Source organism: Pipistrellus hanaki, assembly GCF_964339955.1.
Source record: "Pipistrellus hanaki genome assembly, chromosome: 1".
In the NCBI taxonomy this organism is placed as follows: Eukaryota; Metazoa; Chordata; class Mammalia; order Chiroptera; family Vespertilionidae; genus Pipistrellus; species Pipistrellus hanaki.
Genome location: NC_140503.1, coordinates 3,697,757 through 3,718,392, shown reverse-complemented (window position 1 = coordinate 3,718,392; position 20,636 = coordinate 3,697,757). Strand labels below are relative to the sequence as shown.

Here is a 20,636-nt window from a genome sequence, read left to right as displayed (position 1 = left end):
ATTAGAATGGCAGCATCCATATTTATTATTGATTGTCCCCTCGCCTCTGTGTCCTGCTCTGTCCTACCTCGGGTGGTTCGAATTCCTCTCATTAGGTCTTAAGCCTCTTTATTAACTAGCAGGAGGGGGTGTTAATGCAGCAGAAAGCCATCGGCATGTGGGCCACCGTAGGGAATCCCCTGCCTGGTAACATCCTTGGGAAACCAATTCACACACGCCTCTGGGGAATTCGCTGTTTCTCCATGAAGGAAGACCGTCGAGTATCTTTATGGCTCTGTTCTGACTAATTCAGATAGTCCTCAGCATTGGTCTATTTGATATTAGGGTGAACCCAAACTTCTGCACGTTATGTACTGATTTGCATAAGTGCCTTTCAGATGTTACTTTTGGACATCTGTGCATTAGGTGACAAATGAATATGGGGAACTTTTGCATGGTGGCATTGTTTGCCAGCCAGTATTTAATATTTGGAAATAGTACTGTCCTTGCCCAGGTGTTAGTTTTTGTGTAATAACTGAGTGTTTGAGTATATTTTGTTCTTATGTAATGAAAGTGAATACTAAATGGAAAAATAAAAGTTCTAGATTAGCATTGAGAAACATGGATCTCACAAACTTAATATAGTATAGACCAGATGGCATTAATTAGGATGCTCAAAGTGTGGTGTCTTTAGTCTCTTTCTGATGTTCATTAGACTTAAGTCTTCACACTGTGGGTTCCACATGTTATGAAAGATTTCATGTTTTTTTAGTTCTGAGACCAGTGTCCACCTCAAATAGTGTAGAATCTGGTGTTTCTCATACTCAGTTTTATCACGGTTCTAGGAATGCATTATATATGAAAACAGGGAACTGCCTTTTGTGTTTATACACATTTTATTTCCATTTCCATGTTACATTGAGCTTGAAGTTTATTTGTGTTACATTCTATAGTTGTAGTACGTTTTCAATACTAACAAATTAAGCAGTTTTTAAAAATGCGATATAATCAGAAAGAAAGTTTTCCCCACTGACCCCAGACAGAACTGATTTATGGCCTTCATGTCAGCAGTCAGGAAGGAGCCCCGTAAAACAAGTCCTCTGTTGACAGAGGAAACTTCCAAACCTGGATAGATTTTCTGAGTTTATCTGAGTCCAAACTGACAACAGTTTTCAGGAAGGGAGGTGTCCACTGCTTCTGAGAATGGCAGTTTTGTTTCTTTTGTACGTTTGGAATGGAGGGAACTAAGGATTATATGAGGTGGGGATTGGATTACAAAATAGTTATAAGATTATATGCTCTCAGTAAAGAAGGTATGTGGCAGGGTGGACTGCCCAGCATGACCTGCCCACTTAGGAGTTTATGATCAGGTCACCCTATGACTTTACTTTCTGTAGAACCCCGTTTTGGTCCACACCTCTATGGACAGAATGGAAGGAATGGGGACTTCCCATCTGGGTCAGCGAAGGTTAGAATCCTAGTTCTGGGTCTGTTAGATAGCCTTGTGAAATCCTTTACTCTCTGTGAGCCTGCTTCCTCATCTGTAAAGCAGCAGGAGTGCTAAGAATTAGAGGAAGTACAATAAAAACACCCAGGATAGTGCCCTGATACTAACAAAAGGAGGTGATGATGATGATGATTGGAGAATTCTTTTTTTGTTTTGCTTTTTGTTAATCCTCACTGGAGGATATTTTTCCATTGATTTTAAGGGAGAGTGGAAGAGAGAGGGAAAGACAGAGAGAAACATCCATGTGAGGGAAACACATCGATGGGTTGCCTTCTGCATGAGCCCCATCAGGGTCTGGGCCGGGGAGGAGCCTACAACCGAGTATGTGCCCTTGGCTGAACTTGAACCCTGGACCCTTTGGTCGGCAGGCTGATGCTCTATCCAATGAGCCAAACTGGCTAGGGCTGGAGAATTCTTGGTTGAGAATTGAAAATTTCTCAAAATCACTGTGTAATTTCTTTTATTTTTAGAATCAGAAGGAATTTGTTTTTCTCTTGGGGAAGATGCCATTTTCCAAATACAAATGTTTTATTATAAAATTCCAATAGGAGTCAGTGTTAGCATTAGAACTGAAGAAATGAATGAAAAATAAGTCAGGCGTATTCAACTCTTCAAAATGTGATATGCAGAGAATAGTTTTTTTCTTCTTCAGAATAAACTCCAGAGAAATCAGGATGAGACTGGGCTGGGGCTTTTATTTTTAGAAGGAAAAATAGCTATAAAAGAGAAGGGAAGGCCACATGAGCATCCTTCTTCCATCGGCATTAAAAAAAAAAATTATTGTCCTAACCAGTTTGGCTCAGTGGATAAAGTGTCGGCCTGCAGACTGGAGGGTCCCAGGGTCTAGTGGTTAGGATTCGGCTCTCTCGATTCCGATCAAGGTACCTTGGTTGCGGGCACATCCCCAGTGGTGGTTGTGCAGGAGGCAGCTGATTGATGTTTCTCTTTCATCGATGTTTCTAACTCTCTTCCTCTCCCTTCCTCTCTGTTAAAAAAAAAAAAAAAAAAAAAAAAAAAAAAGACAGCCCTGGCTTAAAAAAAAAAAAAGATATCGGAGAGGAAGGGAGGAGAGAGAGAAATGGAAACTCAGTGATGAGAGAGAATCAGATAGACTGTCTCCTGCATGCTCCCCCATTGGGGTTCGAGACTGCAACCCGGGCATGTGCCCTGATTGGGAATCGAACTGTTCTGGTTCATAAGTCGATACTCAACCACTGAGCCACACCAGCTGGGCCTATTGCCATTTCTGATGTGGCTTTCACTCCCATGCCCATGTGGGAGTGGGCTTTGTGGAACACAGTGGGCATTGGAGAGGCACCCCGTTAGCAGGAAAAGTTCCTACATGCTCTATTAAGGAGTGTTATCTACAGGCAAAATCACGAAAGCCATCTCTATTTGCTCTTGATTTAAATCAAGCTTTAAGGATTATGATTGGAGTTTTTTGAAGTCATGATGGGAATGAATATTCTGCTATTGCTGTCTTAATATTCTTTCTTGGAGACTATTTCTTAGGTCTCAAATAATACTCAAAACTTAAGACAAAAAGTATGACATTGGACTTGCCAACATGGACTTCTCAGGAGGATTTTCCCTCATAGAACAATTCCGGCAATCTTTAAATCTTATACTGTAGGTTGTGTGAATTAGTAGAGAGAATCTCAGGTGAAGAAATCCAAGACTAAATAATCAGTATCCATCTCAATGTATTAAAGTATACTGGGATTTGTGGTGACAAGATTATAGACTGTGTTCATCCTGAATGTTTTTCTTTCTTTCTTTCTTTTTTTTTTTTTTTTGAAGTTGGATATTGATGGACAGATAGACTCTATTCATCTATTCCTGTCTCCAAGACAGGTACACTTGCTTTTGGATATGTTAGCAGCTATTGCTGGACCAGGCAAGTATAACTTATTATTATTTTTAATTCTGTAAAACTTTTTAGTTAAAATATACAACATACATATAGGGCATTCTCTTATAGAGTTATGTGTGAATGTATTGTAAATAAGAAAGATGTATTTTAAGTAAGAATCCTAAACTGTTAAACTTGATTGGATTATTTATTTTTAAATCATTACCTGAAGGTATGTTTTTATTGATAATAGAGAGTAAGAAAAAGAGAGAGAGTGAAAAAAACCCATCCACGTGAGAAAGAAACATCATCAGTTGCCTCTTTAGGTGCTCCTACCAGGTATTGGACCCTCAACTTATGTATGTGCTCTGACCAGGAACGGAACCCACAACCTTTTGGTGTACAGGACAACACTCTAACCAACCGAGCCACCCGGTCAGGGCTGATTGGATCTTCTAAATAGTGTCTCCACGGCACAAATTAGCATTCAGATTATTATTATTTTTTTTTTTAATTTTTTTTTTATTGATTTTTAGCATTCAGATTATTTATGTCATCTTGACTTTTTAAAAATTGTCTGGCTTACTTCCTTGGTTGGCGATAGTATTTCACATAACTGAAAAAGCATAATTCTTTAACACAGTAAGTAGCACACATTTTAAATGACTTCTTTTTTTTTTCTTTTTTTTTTTTTTTAATATATTTTATTGATTTTTAACAGAGAGAAAGGGAGAGAGATAGAGAGCTATAAACGTCGATGAGGGAGAAACATCGACCAGCTGCCTCTTGCACACCCCCTACCGGGGATGTGCCCGCGACCAAGGTACATGCCCTTGACCGGAATCGAACCCGGGACCTTCCAGTCCGCAGACCGACGCTATGCCACTGAGCCAAACCGGCTTCGGCTTAAATGACTTATTTTTGAAAGATAAGATTTTTGTAATTTCTAACTAGATGCTTGAAGTTATTGCTTAGATTTCCAGTTCATATAAAACAGGTGGTTTAACACTGGCAGTGCTGTCCTGTCGCTATGGTATGGAGGCTGCTGGGAAATGGAGTTAGTAAGGAAAGAACTGTGAGAAGGGTTCCATTTCTAAGTTGATCGAACCACTGCATTACAGTGATAACCACAGCAGTGGTTAGTACACGTGCTATAGAATTGCTCTTTGATTTTGTAGTTTTGTTTCATAAATCATGACTTATTCCTAGGAAAGCCAGTTTATAAAAATGTGGCCGTTGGTACTGGATAAGTGTGTTTTGGGAGAAAAATGATAAGTAACTGCAAGTTTAATTACTATTTTGCTTTTCTACTTATAGAAAATTCTAGCAAATTAGGTTTAGCTAATAAAGATAGGAAGAACCGACCCATGCAGCAGGAAGAAGAATATCGCATTCAGATGGAATTAAACCGCTATTATTTGAGAAAAGATTCCCTTTCTGTGGGTGTGTCTTCAGAGCAAAGCTTTTATGAGTCAGAAACGGCTCGTACACCTTCTAGCCGTGGTAAGCAACTCAAAAAGTTGACACCGGAATCATATGTTGTTATTGTAAGGCACAGTGAACTTGCGCTGCTGTAAATGGGGGTGAACAAAAGATCCTTATTATAAGGTTTAAATGTCTAACCACAGAATTATAGTGACTGCTACAGTATTCTTTTTTGATTATGTAGTTTACATAAATCATGATTTATTCTAAGGAAGTCAGTTTATAAAAATATCATTTTACACAAGAACTAAAGGGGGGTAATTCTTCATCTGTCAAATTCTTAAGTGTTCACATAATGATTTATAGATTATTTTAAATAGGAACCTTTCTCTATTGATCTCTCAATTATATGTAAATATAATCTTTTAAAAAATATATATCTTTATTGATTTGAGAGAGGAAGGGAGAGGGAGAGAGAGATAGAAACATCAATGATGAGAGATAATCATTGGCCTCTTGCATGCCCCTTACTGGGGATCCAGCCTATAACTGGGCATGTGCCCTTGACTGAAATTGAACCGGAGACCCTTTAGTGGGCAGGCTGATTCTCTATTCACTGAGCCAAACCTGATAGGGCTAAATATAATCTTTGTTCAGTTTACTTGGCATTTTGAGGTGTTTCAGAATGTATGAGTACTAATATCCAAAATAATAAGAATCAATTCAATTATGTGATATTGAACTAGATAGAAAATTGAAGTCAACTTAAGAAATGTTGGTTATGACAAATTTTATTTACATTAAGGTTAAAAAATCTCCAGAAAGACAGAAGTGAAATGTAAATAAATTTTGAAATAATACATGCCGATCTTTTTTTCTTTTTAAAGAAATAGCAGTATCCATATGATACCAGAGGTTACAAGATATATAAAGGGTGTTCCCCCAAAAAATGTATACACAGTTTAACAGCTGATAGCTTAATTTTGAAAATAAAATATATTTTAATTAACATACTCAAAATGTGTATATACATTTTTTGGGGCAACCTCTGTATATATAATTTTAACAATTGGATTTTAACTTCTAAATTGTAATATAAAACTTAAAAATATACCAGGTAATACTACATATCATATATCATTGATCAGCTGCCTCCTGCTTGTCCCACACTGGGGATGGAGCTCACAACCCGGGCATGTGCCCTTGACCCGCATCGAACCTGGGACCTTTCAGTTGCAGGTCAACGCTTTATCCACTAAGCCAACCAGCTAGGACATCATATATTTTTTTAACAATTCACCAACAGTATAGCATAACCTTTGGTTGACCTATGTTCAGTTGAGTTTTTACTGTGCAATTTATGCCTTAGATCCAAATAAATTACCTCACTGGAAGTAACATAACATTTAGGGTATCCTATGTATCAGGTAGTCAGAAAGAAGAATACTATATTAAGTGTATATGTACTTAACTTAAAGATACAGATTTGTGGAATTACAATACAATTGACAAAGTTTAATTCCCTCTAGAAGAAGAAGTTTTCTTCTCCATGGCTGATATGGATATGTCCCATAGTCTTTCTTCTCTTCCACCTCTTGGGGACCCCCCAAATATGGACCTTGAGTTATCATTAACTAGCACATATACGAATACCCCAGCAGGATCTCCATTAAGTGCTACTGTGGTAAAGTATTACTTAATTTTTCTTCTATTCTTGAAGACTTGCTTCTAAAATTCAATATTTTATGCATCTGCTTTAAACATTTCTTTTATAGCTTCAGCCAACCTGGGGAAATTTCCTTGATCATCATAAAGAACAGCCAGTGAGAGGGTCAGCACTGCCATCCAACCTAGTTCACCCATCATCTCTACAGAAGACTTGTAAGTGACAAATAAGGTTGCTGTCGATGGTTTCTGCTAGGGTTTTAAAAAACTTAAAATTAAAAAAAATGCCATCCTGCTTTTCTTTTCCTTTGTATATATGAAGCATGGCTGAACAATTCACTATGAAGTGTTTAATATAGTTGTACCTTTCCTGTATTCTTTGGATATTTAAGTACTTAAATATTTTTAGTAAGAAGTTCACCGTAAGTTTCATATTATTGCAGTTGAGGAGTCTCAACCAACATCTGATTTTTGTTTCACTGTATGCTTTCCTTGAAAGGGAACCTCGGGTTTATTCCCTGAAAAATTTAATTGGAGTAGACGCAAGGCTTGGAGGAAAATTTAGTGAGCAGCTTGGCTTCATCTCTGACTTTTCCAGTTCAGTGTTATTAATGCGAGCTTTGCTCATACATTCCCTATTGTAGCATACTTCTTTGTACTTCAGGGACCAACGACCTGCATGTGAAATGCAGAAAGATAACAGTTTAGTTTATTTTAATTGTTTAATATCATTCAAACTATTGTGTAATCACTTGTTTTTGAAAACGAATACATGAATAAGTTTTATAATTTTGATAGAATGGATTGTTTTTAAGTGTTAAATTTTATGTGTATAATTTGAACACATGCATTTCAGCTCTCCCCTCTAGATCTGTCTCAATGGATGAATCCAGGCCTGAGCTCATTTTTCGACTAGCTGTGGGAACTTTGTCAGTCTCTGTGCTTCACATTGATCCATTGTCTCCACCTGAAACATCATTGAACCTTAATCCATTGACTCCTCTGGCGATAGCTTTCTTTTCTTGTATAGAAAAGATAGATCCAGCGAGATTTTCAACAGATGATTTTACATCTTTCAGAACAGTATTTGCAGAAGCTTGCTCACATGATCACCTTAGGTAAATGCTCTCATATTTATTAACAATCCTTGAAAAAAACCCAAAGAGGACTTTTGTTTTTATCTATCTACCTCACTCCATTCGTTTTTCTAATTCACATTTTATTTGTAAATGAGTGGATGAGGGAGATTTTCTCCCACTGCTGCAAACTCCCAGGTTATTCAGAATGTGAAACATTCACATATAAGCTGTAGATAATCTGGAGTTTGGAGAATATTTTTCGTTTAGCTCTCTTCCCTGCTCTTGTCAGATTTCTTTGACCACATTATGCCATCATACCTACTGACACCATTACAATCATAAAAATAGTCATTCTTGTTACTGGCTTAGCAGAGATGGCAGTGGTGGTGAGAGTAGAATAATCTTATTAGAAGGAAGTTGGAAATGATCCATAACACTGGCCATGAGGAAGTGATACTGAGGCTGGTGGAGCTTGGTGCTACATTTTCACCTTCTACCTAGAAAACTAACTAGTCAATCACCTCTTCATGGGTTGAGTTCTAATAGATGAGATAATTAAATTTGTAAGTATAATGTTGTTAATGTGTACATGCTATTTATTTTAACATAAAAGTGACCTGTAAATTATCGAGTCATGTTATTTTATACAATGATTTATGCAATATATTAATTTTTTTAGAAAATATTTTGGCTTTTATTTTAAGTAACTTTTTGAAGTATTAAAATTAATATGCAAATTAGCTTTTATACCTAGCAAAAGAAATTCTGCAAGTTAGAACCATAGTATCTATTTATAACAAACTACAAAAAAAATTTTTTTTTCTTCCTGTTTTGTTTTTAAAAATATATATGTTTTTATTGGTTTCAGAGAGGGAGAGGAAGGGAGAGAGAGTTAGAAACATTATTATTGTTTTTTAATATATTTTAATTGATTTTTTCCAGAGAGAAAGAGAGAGGGGTAGAGAGTTAGAAACATCGATGAGAGAGAATTATCGATCAGCTGCCTCCTGCACACCCCCTACCGGGGATGTGCCCGAAACCAAGGTACATGCCCTTGACGGGAATCGAACCTGGGACCTTTCAGTCCACAGGCTGACGCTCTATCCACTGAGCCAAAGCGGTTTTGGCAGAAACATTATTGATGAGAGAATCATTGGTCAGTGGCCTCCTGCATGCCCCCAACTAGGGATTGACCCTGCAACCAGGCATGTGCCCTTGACTGGAATCGAACCCGGGGTTCTTCAGTCTGCAGGCTGAAGCTCTGTTTACTGAGCCAAACTGGCTAGGGCTCTTCCAGTTTTTGATAAGGTTTCAAATATCTGTTAGTAGGAAATACAACAAAAGCAATAAAAACTAGAGGAATACCTTCATTTGAGCTCCACTGAAGTTTTAAAAATATTACATGATTCTTTTAGATAATTTTAAGAAATTATTACATACATGTACAGTATTTTATAGTTTTAAAGGTTTTATCCACTTGCAGTGTGCATTTTAAAATGTGGAGGAAGGAAGGGCGGTGTTGGGATATAAATATATCCTGGATAATTTCCTGTCATCCGAACTGGTTTCTTTATCTTATTTATATCAGGGACATTTTAAATATTATTTCTAGTTAATATCCTTAGGAATATTAGTTTCGACTTGAATTTATCAGAATAGGTAGGCCATTGCTATACTTCATTAATTTTTGTGTACTGTTTGACACGTTGTTCAATCTAGAATCCAATGCATACTCTCAAATGCTGCATTTCTTATGATAGATTCATAGGCACTGGCATCAAAGTATCCTATGAACAAAGACAAAGATCAGCTTCCAGGTATTTTAGTACTGATATGTCTATTGGTCAAATGGAACTTTTGGAGTGCCTGTTTCCAACTGATTTTCATTCTGTTTCTCCTCACTATACAGAGGTAAATGCTAAATACTTTCCCTTTATGATTATTCTTTAAGTCTGTCCTGCTCGTTAAGAATTTTATGAACAGAAGTGATTTTCTTGAGGTATAGCAAGTAATATAGGAAGAGGGGTGTGTGTGTGTGTGTGTGTGTGTGTGTGAACATTTGTGTTTTGTAAGTATGGCTTTCATGGCAATAAGGGTCTGTTAAAATGTTTAATTTAGAGTTGACAGATTATGGGCAAATGACTTCATTTCACTCATTTTCTAAGCACTCTTAATTTCATGAGAATTCTGTTATTCAACTAATTGCTATGTGCTAAGCACTGTTTAGTCACTGCTGAAGACAAATGCAATGTCTTGTATTTATTTATTATTAATCTGTTTTTATTTCTATCCTAATAGTGTGTCCTATAGACACTTTTCTAAGCTATCAGAGTGACATGTTGCTTTTACTTTGCCCTCATGTATTATTATATTTTATTTCAAAGCACTTTCTTGGGCATTTTTTTATTTGAGTCCTCCCCTGCATTTTGTAGATGAGGTACAAAATATCACAAAAGTTAACTAACCTGTCAAAATTCACATTGGTAGTAAGTGACAATGAAAACTTAAAGTTTTCTGACTCCAAAAATTTCTTCCCAGTATGTTAGCACATCTGTTAATTCGTGTGATTAATTATAGCTTAATATCTTACCTTTAATTTATTTTCATCTTTGTCTTTTAAGCTTTTAATGTTCCATTCCAAAGAACAAACTGATTCCCACCCCCCTGTGTGTCTTCAGCTTCATTATAAGCATTCTGAGAATAAAGGGCCCCAGGTAAGAGATCTTTTTCTGTGATTACCATCTGTAAGTTTCTTTTTGACATGTATTTTGTCACAAACGGAAGGTTTTAACTTAGTTTTGTAGTATCATTAGTGATCATATTAATGCTTTTCTTCTTTTAAAAGGGTAATCAAGCAAGACTTAGTTCTGTTCCTCAGAAGGCAGAATTACAAATTAAATTAAATCCCGTATTTTGTGAGTTGGATATCAGTATTGTGGACAGGTTAAATTCCTTGCTTCAACCACAGAAACTTACTACAGTAGAGATGATGGCATCCCACATGTATGCTTCATATAATAAACATAATAGTCTGGTAAGTAATCAAAAGTTGCAAATGCTAATCAGAATTACTAATAGGCTTATTTGGATTATTTCTGAACTTAAGTATTCTTAAATTAACATTATTATTGGTAAGAATGAAAAAAGGAGACGTCTTTTATGTCTGGATATTAGATAGCTAAATAAGTTTTGCTAATATACTGGGTGAAACTCTGTGCACCCATTTTAAATGATGGTTGTGAAGATGGTCAGCAATGTGAAGAAGGCTCGTGAAGAAGTAAACGCGTTACAAAGGTGTGATTAAAATTGATGTATAGAAAAAGAGTAAAGGCAAATACACCAGTTGGTAGTATTGATTTTGTTAGAGGAATAGAATTAGATTTCCTTTCCTTTTCTTAATTTTACAAACTATGATGATAATATCTTCACAAAATTTTAGCTATTCACACATTTCACAAAGAACTTGAGCCACCTATAAGATGTAGCCCATATAAGGGAAGATATATTTTGAAAATGGGAACATACTTATTTCATAGTGTTATTGAGCATCACATTATGTGACTTGTACTTAAATCTGGTTCCTGGCGTCTTTTCAAAAGCAAACTAAATAAGTCAGATTTGCAAGAAATCTGTTAGGAATTTGGGAGCTGTAGGACCAGGTACAGAGATAACTTTGGTTGAAAAGAAAAGGAAGTTATAATTTATTTTTTACTTTATTTTCTTCTCCCTCAGTTAGTGATGGTATTCAGATTAAATCAGCAATCTTTATTTTTGTACCAGTTGCTTGTTATTTAAGTTCTGTGGGACTAATGTCTCTATATCTGTTAGCTATCGATGTATTATTTTCGTTGAAGTAAGAGTTAGAACTGGGAAGTCAAATGGGGAGAGAAAGAATAGCTTTGTTAAAAATCCAAATCTAGTATAAAAGGGGACTTCATAAACTGGGAGGTTAGGGACTGATTCATGAGGGTGCACCCTGGACTAAAGCTTTATCTTTCAGTGCATTTTGGAGAAAAATAGAAACAGGCTTTTATCTGAAGGGCGTGCTCTTTGGACTTTTCACTGGAACATGGCTTCAGTAAATGGTGCATGTGTGTTTTGGTTTCTAAGAGCCATTTGTTGGGATCATATCCTTGGGTTGGATGGGAACACAGAGTGAGTCATTTATTGGATATTTATCTAGAACCTGTGGTGTGCCAGGGTCTGGGCTTAGTCCAGGAAGTACAAAGATGAGTCAGGGAAGGTCCTTCGCATTTGGCATAATTCATTTGATTTCACATTCATATTGAATCTTTAAAGTAGCATATTTGTAGGTAAATCCTTCAAACTGAATACTGGGTACTGTAGTGATTTTTAACTATTGAATTTGTTGATGAGCTAATTTACATGTTATTTTTAAACCTATAGTGAAATATATATGACTTTGTTTTCACTTTGGTTCAGTGTTTATTTTTATTTATTTTATATGAGGTTTTACCTGTTGCCAGTATTCTGGCTTTTAAAAAATATATATATTTTATTGATTTTTTTACAGACAGGAAGGGAGAGAGAGAGCTAGAAACACATAGATCATTTGCCTCCTGCACACCCCCTACTGGGGATGTGCCTGCAACGAATGTACATGCCTTTGACTGGAATCGAACCTGGGACCTTTCAGCCTGCAGGCTGATGGTCTATCCACTTAGCCAAACCAGTTTTGGCAGTATTTTGGCTTTTAAAATGGCTATTGGATTACAAAATTTCATTATACTAAACTAATATGGTAGTGGTTATTTTGAATTATATTTTAATGTACTATACTGAATGAGGAAATATGATTGTACATACTATAATATTGAATACTTGAATACTAATGTCACTTGTTTATTTACTTAATTTAACATTTGGCCTATATTTTGATGTTTTGTTTTAGCACAAGGCTTTCACTGAAGTGTTTCTAGATGACTCACATAATCCTTCTAATTGTCGAATATCGGTACAAGTTGCTACACCAGCATTAAACCTTTCTGTTCGCTTCCCAATACCCGATCTTCGATCAGATCAGGAAAGAGGACCATGGTTTAAGAAGTCACTTCAGAAGGAGATTCTTCATTTAGCATTCACGGATCTAGAATTTAAGACTGAATTCATAGGAGGATCAACCCCAGAACAAATTAAATTGGAACTTACCTTTAGAGAACTAGCTGGTAAGATTTCACGTGCCTGTAAAGGCGCAGACTGTAAACACAACTGCTGCTGAAGCCTAGAGCGTGAAAAAGTATATGACACTGCAGAACATACAGTTAAAGAGCATTATGTTAGAGTACAAGAGAAACAGCTTTTTCCCAGTATTGTATACAAATATGTAAGATAAGTCAGTTTTTAAAAATATATATATTTTTATCGTTGACAGTATTATAGATGTCTCCTTTTACCCGCTCACTGCCCAGCCACCACACACACACACACACACACACACACACACACACACACACACGTCTTTACCACCCTCTGCCTGTGTCCATGGGCTCTGCTTATAAGTATATACGTTCTTTGGTTTATCTCTCCTCATCCTCTCACTCCCACATTGAGTCTGTTTTATGCCTCCATTGCTTCAGGTGCTATTTTGTTGGTCAATTCATTTTGTTTGTTAAATTCCACAAGTAAGTGAGACCATGTGATATTTGTCTTTCTCAGATTGGCTTATTTCACTGAGCATAGTCTCCAGGTCCATCCATGCAGTCCTGAAGAGACCCCTCTTTTTTACAGCTCACAGTATCCCATGGTGTAAATGTCCCACAGCTTTTTATCCACTCATCTACTGATGGGCACTTGGACTGTTTTCAAATCTATTGTAAATAACACTGCTATGAACATATGAGTGCATATGTTCTTTCTGATTGGTGTTTTGGAGTTTTTAGGATATATTCCCAGAAGTGGAATCTCTGGGTCAAATGGAAGTTCCATTTTAATTTTTTGAGAAAACTCCATACTGTTTTCCATTCCCACCAGCAGGGTACTTGAGTTCCCTTTTCTCTATCCTCACCATCATTTGCCATTCATTACTTTATTGATGATAGTCATTCTGACAGGTGTGGGTTGGGATCTCATTGTGGTTTTAATTTGCATCTCTCTGATGATTAGTGACTGAGCATTTTTTCATATGTTTCTTGGCCATTTGTAGAACTTAATGTTGCACATGTTCCTGATGTAGAGAATCTTTGCTCCCTTAAGGAGGACAGCACCTTTCAGCCCTTGAGAAGACATGCATTTCGATTAACTAGTCTTGTTTTAATAGGGTCATTCCAGGAAGAGAAAGGAGAGCCATCTATTAAGTTTCTCCACGTGTCTGGTGGAGTAGATGGAGATACAACATCATCAGATGACTTTGACTGGCCACGGTGAGTAAGCAGATGGATATGATACATACATTTAATGAGATTTTCCTTTAAATAAATTACTGTGCTCTTTTTAGCCATCATTTTGGCTATTAAATTTAAGCTAAAAATATCCAGCCTTGATGAGTGAACCCAGAGGAAGATGGACAAATGAAATAAAAAAAGTGTTTTGAGTGCTGTTCTATGAAAGTGTCTGTTATAATAGATACTGTGAGAGGTGGAAGCCTAAGATGTGCTCTCTGGTCTAAGTGGAAGAACCAAGGTGCCATTGACCATGTTAAAAACAGTTCAAGGCTGCGGGAGAAGAGATGTCATAGGGCACATTTGGTTAGTCGTCAAGTGAACTGTATGGTTGGTCACTGATGATTTGGGAGAGTGATTTTCAAATCTGGGGGGCGTTTACAAAATCCTGGTTTTTGGGCCCCACCCTGGGATCCTCGGCTGGAGTCCGGGCATCAGTGGAGTTTAAAAGACACACCAGGTGATCCCAGTGTGCACTTGGATTAGAGAATCACAGCTTCGGGATTCCTCAGGCTGGGTGACTATTCGTTAGTTTAAATTAGCCTGATAGTGGGCTTGCATTATGTTTGAAATAACTTAATTTACTTGAAATAATGATCCATTATTATATTTAAAAGTAAGTATTTGAAGCCTCGCTTAAGGTGATCTTTTCGGTGCCATTTTCCTCCCTGCCTTGTTTTATACCCCACCATCTATGTATCAGGCCTGTCAGACTCTTAGGACAGACATCATCAGTACAGCCTGCAAAGCCGAGGGAGTTTAGGGCATGAGTTTTCATCATAAGAAATGGATCTACTTCAGTTATGTAATTTGGAAGCACAATTTCCATTAGGATAACTATAAATTAGGAAGTAATTGTGAAACTTTATAACGAGAACCAACTGGTACCACCTACCTACGTAGTAGAAAAGAAAAAGCCATTCTGGATGGGACACAGATGCCTGTCTTGTTTGGAGGAGGGGGATATGCCTCCTCGTGACAATGGACTGATGTGACGAAGGAGAGACTGCACAGCCTTGTGCTGGCGATGGCCCGCAGAGAACACAATCCTTTTGTTACTGAAAGTCCCAAAGGGAAGATGACTTTGTTGTTGCAGCTCTGAAAATATTCCCTAGCCGATCTCTCCTCCTCCATTTGAACATATTTTATGACACAAGGTTTCCTAGGAATGCAAGTATTCCATAATGGCAAAACAGACCGACTGCAGAATAATTAGGGTTAGTGAGAAAAAATATAATTCTTAGTAAAATTAAAAACAAATCTTTGTATCCTCAAAAGGTGAGATTTTCAGTTAGCTAAAAATAAAATGTTAATCCTTCTCTTTGGTTTACTTGTTTTATCAATTCTACACTTTTAAGTTTATAAGATGCTGAGAAATGGGGTAGATTAGATATAATTAGACTTTGTAGGCAAGGCAAATCCCACCATTAATGATTCAATCAGTGGTTTTGTATTAATTTACATAAAAGTTAAAGTTTTGCAGTTTATACATGGATCTTGATTTTTAAAATTGTCCTTGGTATCAGAATTGTACTGAAAATAAATCCACTAGCCATGCATTCCATTTTGGAGAGAATAGCAGCGGAGGAAGAAGAGGAGAGTGATGGCCACTATCAGGAAGAGGAGGAAGGCGGTGCTCACTCCCTGAAGGACGTGTGTGATCTGAGAAGACCCGCCCCCTCTCCCTTTTCTTCTCGCAGAGTAATGTTTGAAAACGAGCAGGTAAACTAAAAGTGGGAGCAAACCACGAAGAAATTACCCTTGATCACGGACTAATGGCTTTAATTCTTTTTCTTTAAGAAATTTGTGATATACTGTTTGTGATAGGCTTTTAACTCCACAGTTGAATCATATCTTTGTTTCCTCCTCGGTTAAAATGCAAAGTTACATGCTTATTTATTTGCTGACATACCAAGTCCTAGGCTTAGAGTAAGAAGATGCAGTTACTATTTTAAATATACAGGGGTTATTTAATGCATTTTTTTGTACTAAACTATCATGTTTCAGATGGTGATGCCAGGAGACCCTGTAGAAATGACAGAATTTCAGGATAAAGCAATCAGCAATTCTCACTATGTCCTGGAACTGACGTTACCCAATGTTCACATGACACTGCCTAACAGAAGCTTTTATGAGAAGCTTTATAACAGGTGAGTGCAGCACACTAGCTGAATGGGATGGATCTTTTGCCTGCCTGCCTTTCTGCCTCCCTGCTCCCCCTTTGCGTTCCTGGCTTTGATGTTGTCTCCACCTCGGTGAACCTTGTGTGGTGCTGCATGTAGAACCGTTATGTGACGGTGTGCTGTGGTCACGGCAGTTTCCTAGCCAGTGTGCTGGCAGCTGCGTTCGTTACTGTGTGTGAGATATTTAATTCCTTTGCCCTCGCGTTGGCAGGTTGCTGTCTGTCACCTACCATAGTTACTGAGCAAATGCCATTCTGTGTGTGCAGTGACACGAAAAGAGCTGGGAGATACCTGTCTAGAGGGCCAGCGGTACTGGGGTGGAGTCAGAATCCTAGAGTCTTTGTTTCAGAAGTATCCCTTCTCAAGTCCAAACAGGGGCTTGTTAGAATGATCAACTCTCACATAAGCTTCTGTATAAAAATTAACGTATTATATTTAATGCCGACAACAAGGGAATATGTTGAAATAAATGGCATTCTAGAGTTGAAGGCCATAGCCTATGAAGATTGGGGCAGTTTACCTAGCGTCACGAACTCAGCTTCCTCCTCTGTAAATGAGGGGGACACTCAGTCGGCCTCCGCGGGCTGTTGGGAGGATTGAATGGCGCGCACTTGGGAAGGGGTGGGAACAGTGCCTGGCACACAGAAAGCACTCAGCAGTCACCTGTCATTGTCCTCCTTCCTGCCCACTGAGGAGTCTCTTCTGCAGCGCGCCTGCGGTGGCCACGGGGGGTTCTGGAGGAAGATGTCTCAGTGTCCATCTCCACTGGCTTCCCACATGGAAGCAGGTGGTTCTGACTTCCGTTCATCTTTAGAAACTTCAGACTGTTGTTTCAGCTGTAGATTTTCTTGGTATTAAATATCACTGGCCCTTCATTCCTGAACTGTTAATGATGGGCTCTGGCTCTCCTCACTGACGACCAGTGACCAGGACTGCTGGTCTTAGAATCAGAAAATTAAGTTTCAGAATGACCTTTGTAGTTCAGTCGACTTGAAGATGAGATTCTCAGCACAGTCCATTGACTATAGGAAGAAAATACTAGTGCTTCTATTAGATTTTAAAAACACGGTTAAACTTTATATGTTATATTTATTTTATAATATGCATAATTTATTAAAAGTTGCATACAACTTATACATTCACATTAAGAGCTTTCCTGAAGTTTTTAACGTAGGGTTTACAGATGATCTGAAGTTTGGAAATGGCTGATCTCTAGACTGTTCTTCTTTTTAAAAAAATATATATTTTATTGATTTTTTTGCAGGGAAAGGGAGGGGGATAGAGAGTTAGAAACATCAATGAGAGAGAAACATCGATCAGCTGCCTCCTGCACAACCCCCACGTGGATGTGCACACAACCAAGGTACATGCCCTTGACCGGAATCGAACCTGGGACCCTTCAATTTGTAGGCTGACGCTCTATCCACTGAGCCAAACCAGTTAGGGCTAGACTGTTCTTATTTTATATTTGAGGAATATAAAATATATTTTATATATAAAATATATATAAGTATATATACACTGAGAGCCTGCAGTGTGCAAGGCTAACCCGAGCACAGTGAAATGACCAGCTCAAGCCCAGCCCGGAGGGCAGAGGGCTTAATTCCCTTTTTTTCTTTTCTTTTGGTGTTAATTGGTTGTTGGTTAAATTGGGACATTAGAACTGTGAAACATGCCTTAAACTGCAATTTATAAATATATGCTTATTTACCTCTTCTTTTTAAAAATGGGAAAAGGCTTGTTTGTTAGTATGAGTCACTGGTTGGAATTTTTGCATAATGTGTACCCAGAAGGCTTGGTCTACCATTTTCAGTTTCCGTTTCTTTGAAGTGGAGTGAAACAAAGATAGTTTCCAAACAATTTGAGTGCAGAGTCCTTCTAGGTTTTGAGTTTTCCCACCTCAGTCTGTATACTTAAAAGTCATTAGTTAGCACAACATTTAACTAAACTATACTTACAATAATAAATACAGCTGGGATGAGCACACTTGAGGCCAAACACCACTGACCTGTGGCGAAGAGACAAACATAGGGCTCAGCTGGGGAGAAGCTCTCAGCTGCGCTGGGAGCGGTCTGTCCCAGCAGCCGGCAGGCGGCATGTGGGACATCCACCGTAAGAGTGTCAGAGGACTTGCTTAAATCAGGGAACTCGAGAGGGCCTGTCCATCTGGGAGTGGGCTAAATGAGGGTTACTTAAGAGAGTCCTGTCCTGTTTTACTCTGCCCACTTGGCCTCTCAGGCCCTAGGATTAGGTAAACACCAAGTGCCCCTCCCCACTGTGGATCACGTAAGTCACACATGGAAGTTCCTTGGGTGTGAATTCTTTGCCCCTTACTTGGCTTTGCATATATTTATACATTTAAAATTAATATTATTTTTAAAAAATTTTAAACATTCTTTTTTTTTTTTGATTTTTTAAAATATATTTTATTGATTTTTTTACAGAGAGGAAGAGAAGGATAGAGAGTTAGAAACATCAATGAGAGAGAACCATCAACCAGCTGCCTCTTGCACACCCCCTACTGGGGATGTGCCCGCAACCAAGGTACATGCCCTTGACCAGAATTGAACCTGGGACCTTTCAATCTGCAGGCCAAACCGGTTTTGGCTAAAATTTTAAACATTCTTAAACTTGCAGAAAAGTTGCAAGTACAGGAAAACACTTTTCCCTGAACCATTTGAGAGTAAGTTGCTGCCCTAATGCCCCTTCAGCTTTGAACACTTGAGTGTATATTTCCACATACAAGGACATCTTCATAACCACTGTTCACCAACCAAAAAGAGGACATATATAGTATATATTGCTACCATCTAGTCCTCAGATCCCATTCAAGGCTTGCCAGCGTCTCCATAATGTACACACACACCCTTATGCACATATATACGTGTATATATGTCTGTGTATAACATTTAAAAACATTTCTCTGAATTGAAGTTATAAACAGCTGTATTTTTACTTCATACATTTAAAATACTTGTTTATTCATTTAATGCCTTGGTCAACTAGCTCTTTTTAAAAAAGATGTCAGTCTGATATACGTGAGAATTTTTTCTGTGCTAATAGTCCTTTGGAATCCTAGCTAATAAAGACAGAATATGCAAATTGACTGTGACAAATATGCAAACTTTGTGACAAAAGATGGTGGCGCCCACAGCCAATAAGGAGGGAATATACAAATTGAGGGACAAGGTGAGAGGTAGAAGGTGGCACCAGAGTGAAGGCGGAAAGGCGCTCTGGGCTGGAGCGAAGCTGGTGCTGGCAGCCAGGGAAGGAAGGCCTATTCTTGCACAAATCTTTGGCATCAGGCCTCTCGTAGAATAAAAAAAAAAAATAATAATAATTCTAGCTGATTTTACTAAGTATGATATTTATTGAGCTTCTTTTATCTCTCAGGCTCATAGCCATAGAATCATGGTGAAGTATCCTTAAATATCTTGTGTTTTTTTCATTGTTATTAAAAACACCACCAAAATATAAATAAGAAAAACAGTAAAATCTTATGAAGTTTTATTTATATAGTGTGAACTCCAGGTTTTATTTTAAGTAATAGTTTCTCTTAAATCTATAAAGGTAAGAGAATAGTTGTTGAGAATAAGGAAAGGAAGACCATTTCCTGAGAAAATTCACTTTATACTTTCATTATTTATACATATAGGAGTATAGATAAGGTCTATATTTAAACTCTTTTGCCCAAGAAGCCGTTAGCCAGGTGGCCACCACACAGTTCTGGGCACAGCGGCCAGTGTCTGAGACATCGTTCTCCTGCTGTCCCCGGGTCTGCCACCCAGAGGTGCTCCAGAAAGGGTCCCTTTGGGCGGGGATTCCAGGCCCTGTGGACCACAGCACTCAGCTCTGGCTTATACTTTCTAGGGCTTCGGAAGCTTGGGGATTGGCCCGGGACGTTCCTAGACAAGTGGCTTCTCACAGGAGGGGGCCCGGGCTACCTCATCGCTTGGCACCTTGCTTGGAATTCACACTAGGCTTTACGATGAGTCTGCCTCTGGCATCCTTCCCTGTGAGTCACACACTGGTCCCTTCATCAGCACTGCCTGCTGTGAGGGCACTGTGCTGGGCACGTATGACGATGACCAAGACACAGGCCCTTCTCTCTGAGGGCCACCGCTAGGAAACAGGAAAGTACAGTAGCATGTTGTAAGTGCTGCGTTTGAATCGTGTGTGAAGGAGATGCTGCAGGTCCAAATCTAACTAAAGGGCTCTCAGAGGACACTGTGAAGTCTTTGTTTGCATGAAAGAGCATAGACATGGTGACGAGGGGAGGGTACGGGCAGAAGGACATCTGAATAGAACACATATTTCTTTAAAAAGTAGGATCTTGTAGTAGCCTAGCTTGACATCGGTCACCCCATAAGTCACCAGTATTGACTTGGCTAGCCTGCTAGTTAGAAAGATTTCCTTCCTCTGTTCCCTGTTCCTCTTGCATTCTTCATCTCACGCCATCTTCCCAGTGAGTCTGCTCTCTGGCAGGTCGCTTAGCCTTTCTGAGGGAGGTCTTCAAGTGGAGAGTGAGAGGAAGGAGCGTCCCTTGGC

At 38.3% G+C, this 20,636-nt stretch overlaps 1 protein-coding gene across 2 annotated transcripts in view; it reads left to right on the top strand.

The window, feature by feature from the left end:
* ATG2B (autophagy related 2B) overlaps positions 1 to 20,636 on the top strand; it is a 68,243-nt gene that overhangs the window by 15,876 nt on the left and 31,731 nt on the right. Inside the window, exons 7-18 of one of the 2 annotated variants that reach the window (XM_084898403.1) lie at positions 3,287 to 3,383; positions 4,656 to 4,841; positions 6,296 to 6,447; positions 6,539 to 6,644; positions 7,285 to 7,546; positions 9,268 to 9,418; positions 10,129 to 10,221; positions 10,353 to 10,541; positions 12,420 to 12,693; positions 13,785 to 13,887; positions 15,432 to 15,627; positions 15,913 to 16,055. In XM_084898403.1, coding sequence (XP_084754529.1) covers positions 3,287 to 3,383; positions 4,656 to 4,841; positions 6,296 to 6,447; positions 6,539 to 6,644; positions 7,285 to 7,546; positions 9,268 to 9,418; positions 10,129 to 10,221; positions 10,353 to 10,541; positions 12,420 to 12,693; positions 13,785 to 13,887; positions 15,432 to 15,627; positions 15,913 to 16,055 — 1,952 coding nt within the window. Of the gene's footprint in view, positions 1 to 3,286; positions 3,384 to 4,655; positions 4,842 to 6,292; positions 6,448 to 6,538; positions 6,645 to 7,284; positions 7,547 to 9,267; positions 9,419 to 10,128; positions 10,222 to 10,352; positions 10,542 to 12,419; positions 12,694 to 13,784; positions 13,888 to 15,431; positions 15,628 to 15,912; positions 16,056 to 20,636 lie in introns of both variants that reach the window. The other variant, XM_084898402.1, reaches the window with a different exon arrangement.